The following is an 11,446-nucleotide window of genomic DNA, read 5'->3' as shown; positions in this document are numbered from 1 at the left end:
GCCTCATTTTTAATATAGGAAAAAAAAATCTGAAAATTTCTCCCCTCTTTTCTATTTTGCATTATTTTCAAATAAACATAAGCGTCAAGTGTGATTTGCTCAGTCTGTTGAGTTTGCTGAAATTCTGTAATTTCAATTGCCAGTATTGCAGAATAATTATTCCGTTCTATCCTGGGAGGAATTAATCCGAAACCTTGGGCAACAGTGAGGGGATTAAATTCCATAAGGACACACAAGCAACTTGTGGGCTTGGAATTATTTTTTCTGTTTTGTTTATTAAACTAATGTTTCTCTGCTTCTTTGATTTTCTGATTTTGAACGCAATAATACTAACAGCTATTACATTTTCCTCTAAAATCTCTTCCTATCTCTCTCTCTTTCTTTTCTTCTCTTTACATTTCTTCTTCACAACTCCATAGTTGAACTCTCGAGTCCTCAAACTCCTGAACAGCTGCTCGATCCTCGAATTCCTTGCTGAATTCCTGCAATTGAGTAACACACCATTGCGATAAAACTCTATCAGAATGCTATTTGTAAAACTCAATCGGTGAAAAAGATTGTTAACGCGCGCGATTTGTAAAACGCAATCAATGGATGCTACTTATAAGACTGTAATACTCATTACAAAAAAAAGAGTAATTAAGTAATTTACAAAAAAAAAATAAACAAAAAAACACAAAAAAAGCTAAAATAGGGGCAAAGCCCTACGCTAACAAAAACAAAAGAATGAGGGGGGCAAGCAACTTTGCTCGGCAGAAGCAAAACGGTCAGAGGCGATCAAAAGCAACCACAAGTGAGTTTACTATGTTCTAGCAAAGAGATTTACAAAGAAAGAGAACAAGCTAGGTAATTAAATTCTAAAACTTTTCCATGGTAATCTGATTCCTTTACTTAATACTTAGCACGCGATTAGCTATTACTTCGTAAACTAAGGGAAGAAACAACAAAATTCAAGTTACTTTTAATCTAGTACACAATGGGATTTTATATACATGATTCTTATAGGGCTGAGTAGATATAATTATGGAATTGGATTGAGACTTTGAAAGTTAATTTAAGGAAATTGGGAGAAATTCATGAGATTTTTCCGTGAATTAACTAGGTATATCATATGAATAGGTTGTATTTAATAGATTTTGAAGTATTCTAAACTACCAGTGGCGTGCGTAAGTATAAATTGATGAATTAGGAGTCAAACATGAAACCCAAGGGTTTGGATATTCTAAAGTACCTATGAATTAGCTAAAACAAGAAAATTAACACAAGACCGATGTTGATGTGGTTATAGATTGATTGAAGAAAGTCTTACGGATCGCTATCGGTGACGAGTTTGGTATTTCGACACGAGTAATATGAGTAATAATCTTACCACAATTTGTGTTTTCATAACATGCATGGTTTATACATTATTTTAAAAATAAAATGTGTTATCGAATGTTTGAAATTATATGTGGGACAAGTCCTTTACTTGATGTGGTACTGAATAGTATACTTGAGATGTTTACAGTTATTTAATATGTTCTCACTGTTACTAGATATGTTTTACTGTTACTTAAGATATGATTATCGTTGCCGAAATTGGGTTACATGATTTGATAAGAATTGAAATGCACTGTACTATTTGAAAATGCTTTCATGTGAATATTTACTGTTTACAAAGAAAAGTATAAATGGGAGGAGACTTTAAAGGATCTCGTCGCTAACGGCGGGTTCGTTAGACCTGGTGCACCTTGTATTTACCGATTACCGAGTACCATTATAGCCCTCGCTAGTGGAAAAGTAGAACTAGCATACAGTTATAGTTTTGCCTCGAGTAGGGACTTACAGTAATATTTGACTCCTTTTATGAAAGGGTCCACACAATGATATAGATTACATGATCCTTTCTTGGAAATACTCCCAAACATAAAGATTTTCTATGAGACGGTGTTTACCGAGGTTAATACTGATTTGTTAAATTGATTTCTGTTACAGGAAACACATGAATAGACTGATTATATTCACTGTTTGAGAGGGCAATTTATTTTTGTGATAGTTTCAACCTATTATTATAGAGGCATGCTTTCTGACTTGTCCCCATTAAAAACGGTTGTGTTTAAGTATTATTACTTATTGAGCTAGCGACTCACTCCCCACTACTGTTTTTACAGAGACAGCAGTAGACGTAGGCGAGGATTCCGTTAGTTAGAGTTCACAAGTTGACAGTTCCTGGTGAGCCCCGCATTTATTCGTGTGGGCAAAGATTGTTATTTATTTGTTACAGTCTCTTTCCGAAACTCTTAGAGTCGCTCCATAGCCATTTTTATGAGTGTCACAAGTATTCTTTTATTGATATAGACTTGTGACTCGTAGAGATGAAGTTAGTATTATTGTATTGGAAATACTTCGTGAATGCGGATTATAACTTGTTTGGTGGATATTGGTAGGTTGTGTTGTTGATTTCTAAGACATGTTTATTTTTGGATAGTCCTAAAACAAGGGAAACTCTGTCCGATTTTCTGTAAATTGCCGATAAGGCTTACTTGGAAGCACTTGCTCCTAAGCGTCAGTCACGACCCAAATGCTATTTATAAATCATGCAGTTGGGCATAATAAAACGCAATATTCAATTAGATTACAAAACTATCAGTCAATGCTTTATAAAATGCAATCAGAGAATGCGATTTATAATATGCAATCGATGCGTTTTATAAATCGCTTTCGGTACCGTAATTGCGATCAATAAATTCAAGCAGTGAACTGGACATATCAATAATTAGCAACTTGTTGCTTGTGCTATTGTTATTTGGTAAAAGGATAAAAACCTTATGGAAACTTACGAACACTTCTCATTTATTTTAATACATTTTTCCCTTTGTATAGGGTACAAGACATGGCATGAAAGGGCAATCAAACCAACTTTCTAACAAACTTGAGAAGTTTTCAAATTTTATCCTCTATTCAATTTCTTTTTAAACTTCTTATTTTGAAGGTCCATTTGAAAGGTCTAAGAGTTCTGGACGTATTATCCCTTGTGGGACATCCGATCCCCCTCACACTCAAACTTCCAACCAATCAGCTTTGAAATTTCAAACTTCACAAACGGGTTGGAATTTTGAACTGCCAAAACCTAACTTCTGACTCAAAGTTTTGGTTTTGGTGGATCAAGCCTTCAGGTACGAGGTTATGCCATTTTGGGTATGAAGAAGCAGGAGGTCCTGGAGGTGGGAGGGAGGAGCAGACTGAAGTTTGCCAAAACTGGCTAAACTTTAAATAGTTTTTTCCAAAAACTGGATACGTTTTAAATAAAGGTGCTAAAAGTGGCTACCCGGTGCAATATCTACCTTCTTTTTTGAGACATAAATATTTGAAAAACAACCATATTCAATGATTTGTCATCTTATTCATCAAGTACTTCATGTGCATATACATAAGTAAGCTAAAAAAGTTAACCAGGTCCCGCTCCCAAGGTTCACTTGATATTTTAGTAAGAAACATAGCAGAAAGACAGGGTAAGGCTGCGTACAATAGACCCTTGTGTCCGGCCCTTCCCCGGACCCCGCGCATAACGGGAGCTTAGTGCACCGGGCTGCCCTTTTGCCCTTTAAACATAGCAGTTGATGACTTGAGGGCAGATTCAAGAACTGTATAAGGGCTCTGGATCTACATTTCTTCTAATCCTAAAACATTTTCCAAAAACAAAAGCAGCATGTAAGTTGGATCATAACTAGAAAAACACTGCATAGTAGCTATTGATTCAATAAGCATGCCTGCTTTTGGTAAGAATATTTTCCGAGTTTCTCTATGAATGAAAGCTACATGTCAGCAAATAGGTCCATTTATATAAACTATCATCCTACTTATCCTTTTCCACCCCCATCCTGTCACAATCCAAGGGAGGAAAATACTCAATTTCCAAAATCTAAGAAGTTATATTGGACGGGGCCTGATACTATGACATATTATATAAATTAAATGATTTCTCATATGTAAGAAATTACATGTGATCCATTCAGATGGAGATCTAATGTTGACTAAGAAAAATTAAGGTAAACCTGCATTCCGAACAATCTTAATCTTTGCTTTAACTTTACAACTTGAAGATTAAGAGTATCTAGCCATATCATAAAAGATATTAGTTAATAATTTTCAAGAGTCGGAAGAGGAGATCTGCACACTTTAGTACCAGTTTTAGAGGTTAGAAGTATAAAACAATTAAATAGGTTCCAACTAGATGATCAAACAAATAAATGTGCCATGCAATAGACTCGAAGTGGAGATGTAGCTATTACAAAGGGCAGTCCCCTATGCGGATCTGGGAACAGGTCAAACCACATTGGGTCTATCGTATGCCGTAAGGGTGTTCATGGTTCGGTTTGGATCGGTTTTTCCCTAAAAGGAAACCAAACCAAGTAAGTCGGTTTTTCAAATATTAGAACCGAACCAAACCAATTAAGTCGGTTTTTCTCGATTCGGTTTATGTCGGTTTTTCGATTTTTTCGGTTATTTGTCGATTTTTTCTTAAATATAAGACATACACTACTAAACAAATATTTCGGCGATCACATTTTCAATGTAACACTTTCAAATCAATTGCCCTTTGAGAAATCTATTATTTACCAAGATATATTGATGATAATTAAATCAAATAGTGATGAATAATTTAAGGACTCAATTAAAAATATGTTATTTTAACACGAAATAGATTCTTACACTAAACAAAAGAAAACTACCAATCAAACTAGAATGTAAAGGTAAAGAACTATATTAAAAGTGCAAACTATTAACATTTACCATAAAAAATTTGAAACTTTGTATAACAATATACATATATATAGGTGTAATAATAAATTTAAAATAGCTACTCCTATAGTCGGTTTGGTTCGGTTTTTTTCTGATTAAAACCAAAACCAAACCAAACCAAAAAGTATCGATTTTGTTGGTCGGTTTGGTTTGGTTTTCAGTTTGGTTCGGTTTTTCGGGTTTTTATGAACACCCCTAGTATGCAGTATTACCTTGCAAATATTGCTTTCTAAAAAGGATCTATAGAAGTTCCCCATGTAGTTTTCAGTAATTCAGAACCATGAAAAATGATGTGCTAATACCTATACTAAGCTGTAATGTTGAGAACAACTTTGCGGAATTCCTAATAATCTACAAGTCACCCTGCACACACTGTATGAACCTTAGCCACTTCCGTATTAGACATTAGCGGTCCTTCCTGATAATTACAGTTATAGCATGACTCTGCTGCTTTACCTCTCAGTAAAATATGGCATTAAGAATCAAGAAACAGAGAAAATTAAACACAAAACCCTGGCCACTCACCAATTGTCTTCTGCCCATTTGCAGCCATTAGTATCCACCACATGCAAACTGTATGCATGTCGTGACTTTGAAGACTGGTTCTCAAAACTGCTATCATCCATTGAAAAGATTGAATGGATAAAAAACATTCCAAACAAGCCAAATACAAATGATAGCATAACTGGCAGTTCTATATGGTCTCAGAGAAGTTCTGGAAGTGACTGACCTCTGGTGAATAAGATCTCCGTGAATGACTACCAAAGAACCAGCTTTTACTTCAAGCGGAACGAAATCTTTCTGGTTATAACATGGAGATGGCTTATCAAAGTGAACCCCATTTTCATCTCTAAGGAATCTCCTCACAAGGCCATCTAAAGAAATAGAACATTATGTATGTTATATGAAGGAATTCAATGATTTAAAGGTAGCAAGGCAAAGTAGAGTTGGGAAAGCAATACCTTTGTGGGACCCTGGTATAGCCCAGAGACAGCCATTTACATTTGTTGCATCCTCTAAAGCCAGCCACAAGCCAGTGCACGTTGTTGGTTCAGTGTACAGAAAAGAGTTATCCTGGTGCGGCACAACTTCACCCCCAATACCTGGTTGCTGAGAAGCAAAGTTTTACATGTCACTAGCAGAAGGATGGATAATAGTAACTACAACTACCTTAGGGGTTTTACTTCTTTTCTGCAATTTGTTCAATTGCAAAGAGTGCGGTGACCACTGACCCCACATATACAGGAAAACACGCCTCCTCTACGATGTTATCATAGTATTAGAGACAATTGAGAAACCATTTTCAAAGGGATACGAGGATATGCACCACTAAAGAGCACTTATTAGTTCACTCCACCATAGTGAGGATTTTTAAAGTGACAAGATGTGCACATGGTATGGATGCATGCTTGGATAACACGAGCGAGGTGATGTGACATGAGCAAAATTATTTAACTTCAAGAACTAATATGCTGTTCGGTACATGATTCATCCAAATAATACAAATAGTAGCTAGGAATATTGGGGTTACTAAGTATGTAATTTGGGATCAACAAGTTGACTATGAAATCACATGCTCCATCAATTCCATTTTATGTGGCAGGGTATGGACTAAGAGTAGGGGTGGAAAGTGGTTGGGGCCGGGCCCTAAACGGGCCTAACGGGCCTGTCTCGTGGGCCGCAGCCTCAGTCCTTAAATAAACGGGCTAAACGGTCTTTTTTTAGGAACCGGCCCGGGACCGTGCCCATGAACTCATGGTCCCGGGCTAAACGGGCCGGACCTGCGGTCCCAACGGGCTAAATGGGCCCAACGGCTAAGCAGAGATTTTTTTAAAAAAAATAAATAGAAATTAGAGACAAAAAGATGTTTAAAAAATATCTAAAGCAATGCCTTGTAATTTATTATGGAATTGTGACCTAATTTTTAATTCAAATTTAAAAACAAAAATATTGTAAAAAGATATTCAAAGCAATGCCTTATAATTTTACTATAGCAATAAAAAACATAGCAATATCTTTCTTAGTTTTCCTCCCCCCTATGGAATAAGCACAACAAGGTGCTAATACCACCATTGAGGAGGAACATCAGTGTCGCTAAATTGTAATAAACTATTATCGGTATCAAGAATAGCAGGTGTAGGACGGGTATGGGGCTTGGTTCGGGGAGCCCGGGGCAGGGGAGGAGGAACAGCAGTACCACTAGATTCGCTAGCCTTGGATTTTCCCTTACTTATTTTTACCAAAAATGTTTCTTAAGGAAGACATCTTAATTAAAGTAATAGCAAATAAATAAAACAAACAAAACTATAATGTTAAGACTTAAGAGTTGGAAAGAGTTTACCGAATTGACGAACAACTTGTTGAAAATTGATTATTGTTGAAGACTTCAATTCACCAACTTCACAATTTTTTCACAAATTGTAACAACCTCACAATTTTTTTGATAAAGTAAATAATTGTAGCAAGTATAGAAGAAAATTAGAGAAAAATTTTGATAGATTGATATTGATTTTGTAAGAAAATGAAAGAATGAAGGGATATTTATATTAGAAAATAGGAAAAAAGTGTAATAATAAAAAGTATGGAGTTAAAACTAAGTTGGGAGGGTTAAATGGCTATTTTTTAAATAGCCAACTGCTATTTTTTAAACCCCCAACAGCTCTTTTTTTCAAAAGCCAAACGGCTATTTTTTTTTTAAAAAAAAATCTGTTGGGCCTGCCACCATGTTTCCTAGGTTAGAAAGGACTATTACCAATGTAAACTGGTACCCGGATCCAATGGAACAGTGATAGAGGACTGGAAAGTAGGAAAGTAGAAATGTAGAAGGACCCAAACGGGGGATGCATGTCCAGTGGGGTTAGTTTTTGTTCTGTTGTTTGCATGTACATATTTTACATGGTAAGTAAAGTCAATTAATTACTAAAAAAAAATATATCCGTTGGGCCCGTTTGGCCCGCCAAGAGACCAGGACCGCTTGGCGGGCCAAACGGGCCTGGTCCTAACCGTTCCTAGCTAAGAACCGGCCCACGAGCCCACCTCTAGCGGTCCTAACGGTCCCAGCCCACTTAGCCCGCGGGCCCGGGCCGACCCACTTGCCACTATTAACTAAGAGGATCAGACTACTTACTTTTTGCTTTGGATTCATACACCAACTCTTCAAGTTATTCGACAAGAATTAATATATTTAAAAGCAATACAAAAACTACGATAAGTTACAATAGTTAATAATTCAAAATACGTAAGAAAATATTCAAGAAAATCGTGATCAAAGAAGAACCTCTTTGGCTCCCCAAATAGTAACAGTGCCACATAAAGTGGAACGGAGGGAGTAAGATTCAAGTACTAAACATAGACAGATAAGAACCTTATAAAAAAAATACAGACAGATAAGAAAAGAAAACTCAAATGGCAAATCAATGGTTTATAAATATAAATATAGGAAAATCTTATCTATTTATGTAGTTAGAAGACCAATTCATGTGCATAAAGTCATAATAATGCGACATTTGCTTTACATCATGGATAGTATCTTAGATCAAACTTTTTAGCAGTTAATATCTCAAACGGGAATCCTTGAACAGCTAAGGAAATCAGCATCATAAGTTAAACAGTATTTTATACAGAGTCATCATGTTATTTGGAGAAGTGTAAGAACTTCAAAGATCCTACATATCGCCATGTATTAGGTTAATATGACAATCATTACAGAATTTGGGTCTATTAGGGAGAAAATGTTATGGAGTAAATTAGAAAGCACACATGGTAACATGAAGTAATTCTTATTGGTGTTTATTTTCTTTAATACTCTTTGTCATGGCACAGATAGAAGTTTCAATCCAAGATCACTGCATTAGAGTAGGAGGTTCTACCTATGTATAGACACTAGCTTTTACAATCAAGTACCAAAGATTCAACCTAAACATTCAAGCTTCATCCAGTTATTAGGAATTGGCAAGTGATAGCAGAAGATAAGAGGAAAAAGAGAAACAGGAAATATTAAATAAGCACATGATTAGGTCCCTTCAGGGACATCTGATAAAATTGGAAGACACAGAGAGATTAGCATGGCCTCGACACAAGGATGACATGCAAAAATCGAGAAATGGTCCCAATTTTATATTTTAAAAAATAGCACATGCTTAGATGCTTGAATTCATGTAAGTAGAAAATCTAGAAAAGCTAAAAACCCAGTCAAAGGAGAACAAATTGCTTTCAAAGTATTTGGGGTAGATCCAGATAGGTATGCGAGAATTTGTTATGTATGAATTGTCTATACCTTCTTGTATACAGGATCCAACACCCTGGGATGCTTTTCCTTTAGATAATTTTATTGACCCTGTTAAATAAAAAATTCGAGCTTTCTTCCGCACGCTAAGTCCAGAAAAAACGTCACTTTTCAACTGGGATACATTCTAGCCTTATTAAGACACCAATTTTCTAGAATGACACTCACAACTAATGCATCAGCAGCTGATATTGAACAACCAGGGATTGGACACGATTTAGCCAAAGGATTGTATAAAAGACTTGGGGCAGAGAAACCTCATAACTGGATAAAACAGTACCAGTATTTACCTTGAATATGTACATTGACTGAATGACTACTGGCCTTTGGTAACCCAACGAACGCAGCATGCCTGAGACTTTGTCCGAGCTAGAGAACTTATTAAATACAGGATCTTTCTCATGAAGAGCTGCAGCAACAGCACAGGTCAAAGAAATCAAAATGAAACAACTCTTTTGACAATAAGTAATGAACAGAAGATTACCATGCCCAACTTTATTTATTGAGAGCTGCTTTGGCTGCTTTAAGTTGCCATCTTCATCAAATGCTTTCTCTGCCAAGACCACAAACATCAACTTAGAAGCCTATAAAAGGAAAGGAAAGTTATGGACACAGATGCAACAACAACAACAACAAATCCAGCGAAATCCTACAAGTGGGGTCTGGGGAGGGCATAGTGTACGCAGACGTAACCCCTACCTTATGAAAGTAGAGAGGCTATTTCCGAAAGACCCTCGGCTCAAGAACAGAGAAAACGAAGCAATAAACAAACAATAGCAACAACAAGGTAATAAGACAGCGGAAGCAATGGACACAGATGCAAATTACTAAAAAGCAGGATCAGAAATTTAAAATCCAAAATATCATCAATTTAAGAGAAGCATATATACCTTCCCAGAAGAATGAAATCTTCTCAGCACTTTCAAAGAAGTGGTCATTAGTCGTTTGTTGCTGAAAAAAAAACACAATTTGGGGGGTGTTAAGCACAAAACCAATTAAACGAAAGTATTTGAGGTAAAAAAAAATTGAATATTTACTTGGTTCTTGGTAGAGAAAATAGAAGCAGTGGAAGAGCAATCAAACTCATCAAGCAGCTGTTCCATTCTCTTCCTAAGGGACTCAATCTCTGCAGGGTTTGCAAATGATTCTAACAACAAATACCCTGTATTGTGTTGCATTCAAATCACATAACTGTTACATCATCAAATTACACACTAGTTAGTTAAAACATAGATGAGATTACCATTAGAGTCGAAGAACTGAAGCTGCTCTGAACTCAGGTTTCCTCCTTCAATACCCATCTTTGACCTTTCCGTCTGAGCTTCCCTCGGTGCCGTAAAAGAGTTGGTAGAATTCTATGACGTGTTGACGTGGTATTTTCTCTGAGAATTTATAGAGCTAATACGCAAATTACTTTAAGTTTGGTACTAAAATGTAAAGTCAAGAATTATCTTCAGGGTCCCGCATGCTTACAATATTTCATGATGTACCCTGCTAGGCACATTGATAGACAAATGCAAAAATCCTCGAACATTAGAGTTATCTTTAGATGATCGCAAAGAAATTTAAAAAGAAATATGAAATAGGGAAAAAAAACATTGAGTCCGAAACATAAATGGCAAGTTTTTTGGACTTAAAATATGTTTATACAATTTTAAAAAAAAATTATTTTTCTACCTAAAACGCAGTATTATACTGCGTTTTATTTAACGAAATTTTAGTCATTAAAGTAAAGCGCAGTATAATACTGCGTTTTTGCATAAAGCACAGTATTATACTGCGTTTTGCTTATTAAACTTTAAACACCCCCCCTCTTCCCCACGACAGAAAATTCCACTCAACCTCCATTAACAAATCCCAACAGCGGTCACCCCCCCCCCCCCCATCCCCAAAACCCGATTTTAAAAAAAAAAATCGAGTGGACCCCAAAGTGAAGATTGTAGGTCCCGCATACAACCCAAGCTTTCGATTGTTGTGGTTTCTTCATTTCGGGCTCAAAATTTTAATTTTTCGACTTTTCTAAAAACATAAATCGAGGTATTCCGATTTAGTTTATGTCGAAACTCGTATAATAATGCATATTAGTTGTCTTGAATGTGTTTCCACGTTGTTTTGTTGTTTTGTTTGCGTAATTAAATTTGTATGTTTATTTTAGTCCGGAATTAAATTATTAGTTAAGTTTAAAAAAATAAGTTAAAAGTTGAGAAATAACTTTTCTTGTTAATAAAAATGTTCATAAATTCTTTTACTGTTTTATATATAATTTCGTGAATGTTATGTTAATAAAATATGATTGTTGTTTTTATTTAGTTTAGGTTATTTATTTGCTTAAAGAATAGTGCCCTATTAGCGTAGTAAAATATAAAGCCTTATAGCTTA

The 11,446-nt window shown here is 35.7% G+C and overlaps 1 protein-coding gene across 6 annotated transcripts; it reads right to left on the bottom strand.

Moving 5' to 3' along the window:
* Positions 271 to 10,449, bottom strand: LOC109235191 (phytanoyl-CoA dioxygenase). 6 transcript variants are annotated; one of them, XM_019401188.1, is made up of 9 exons: positions 10,311 to 10,449; positions 10,105 to 10,229; positions 9,958 to 10,018; positions 9,552 to 9,620; positions 9,358 to 9,476; positions 5,745 to 5,892; positions 5,513 to 5,657; positions 5,308 to 5,397; positions 271 to 482 (listed from the first exon to the last, which is right to left on the bottom strand). In XM_019401188.1, exons 1-9 carry the CDS (start codon positions 10,366 to 10,368, stop codon positions 365 to 367), a joined length of 933 nt encoding a protein of 310 aa, XP_019256733.1. In that variant the 5' UTR covers positions 10,369 to 10,449; the 3' UTR covers positions 271 to 364. The 6 variants fall into 6 exon arrangements, with proteins under 6 accessions (XP_019256733.1, XP_019256737.1, XP_019256734.1 ...); XM_019401189.1 differs by having other exon boundaries at positions 273 to 482; positions 5,308 to 5,394; positions 10,311 to 10,447; XM_019401190.1 differs by lacking the exon at positions 271 to 482 and adding an exon at positions 3,346 to 3,659 and having other exon boundaries at positions 10,311 to 10,445.

Source organism: Nicotiana attenuata, chromosome 12, assembly GCF_001879085.1.
Source record: "Nicotiana attenuata strain UT chromosome 12, NIATTr2, whole genome shotgun sequence".
Lineage (NCBI taxonomy): Eukaryota > Viridiplantae > Streptophyta > Magnoliopsida > Solanales > Solanaceae > Nicotiana > Nicotiana attenuata.
This window is presented reverse-complemented; position numbering and strand designations above follow the sequence as displayed.

Excerpts from the sequence above, each read along its gene's own strand:
- LOC109235191 (XM_019401188.1), bottom strand. The coding sequence starts at position 10,368 with ATGGGTATTGAAGGAGGAAACCTGAGTTCAGAGCAGCTTCAGTTCTTC. Across the intron at positions 10,019-10,104 it reads TTTTCTCTACCAAGAACCAA|CAACAAACGACTAATGACCA; the intron begins GTAAATATTCAA and ends TTTTTTTTTCAG. Across the intron at positions 9,621-9,957 it reads GATTTCATTCTTCTGGGAAG|AGAAAGCATTTGATGAAGAT; the intron begins GTATATATGCTT and ends TGGTCTTGGCAG.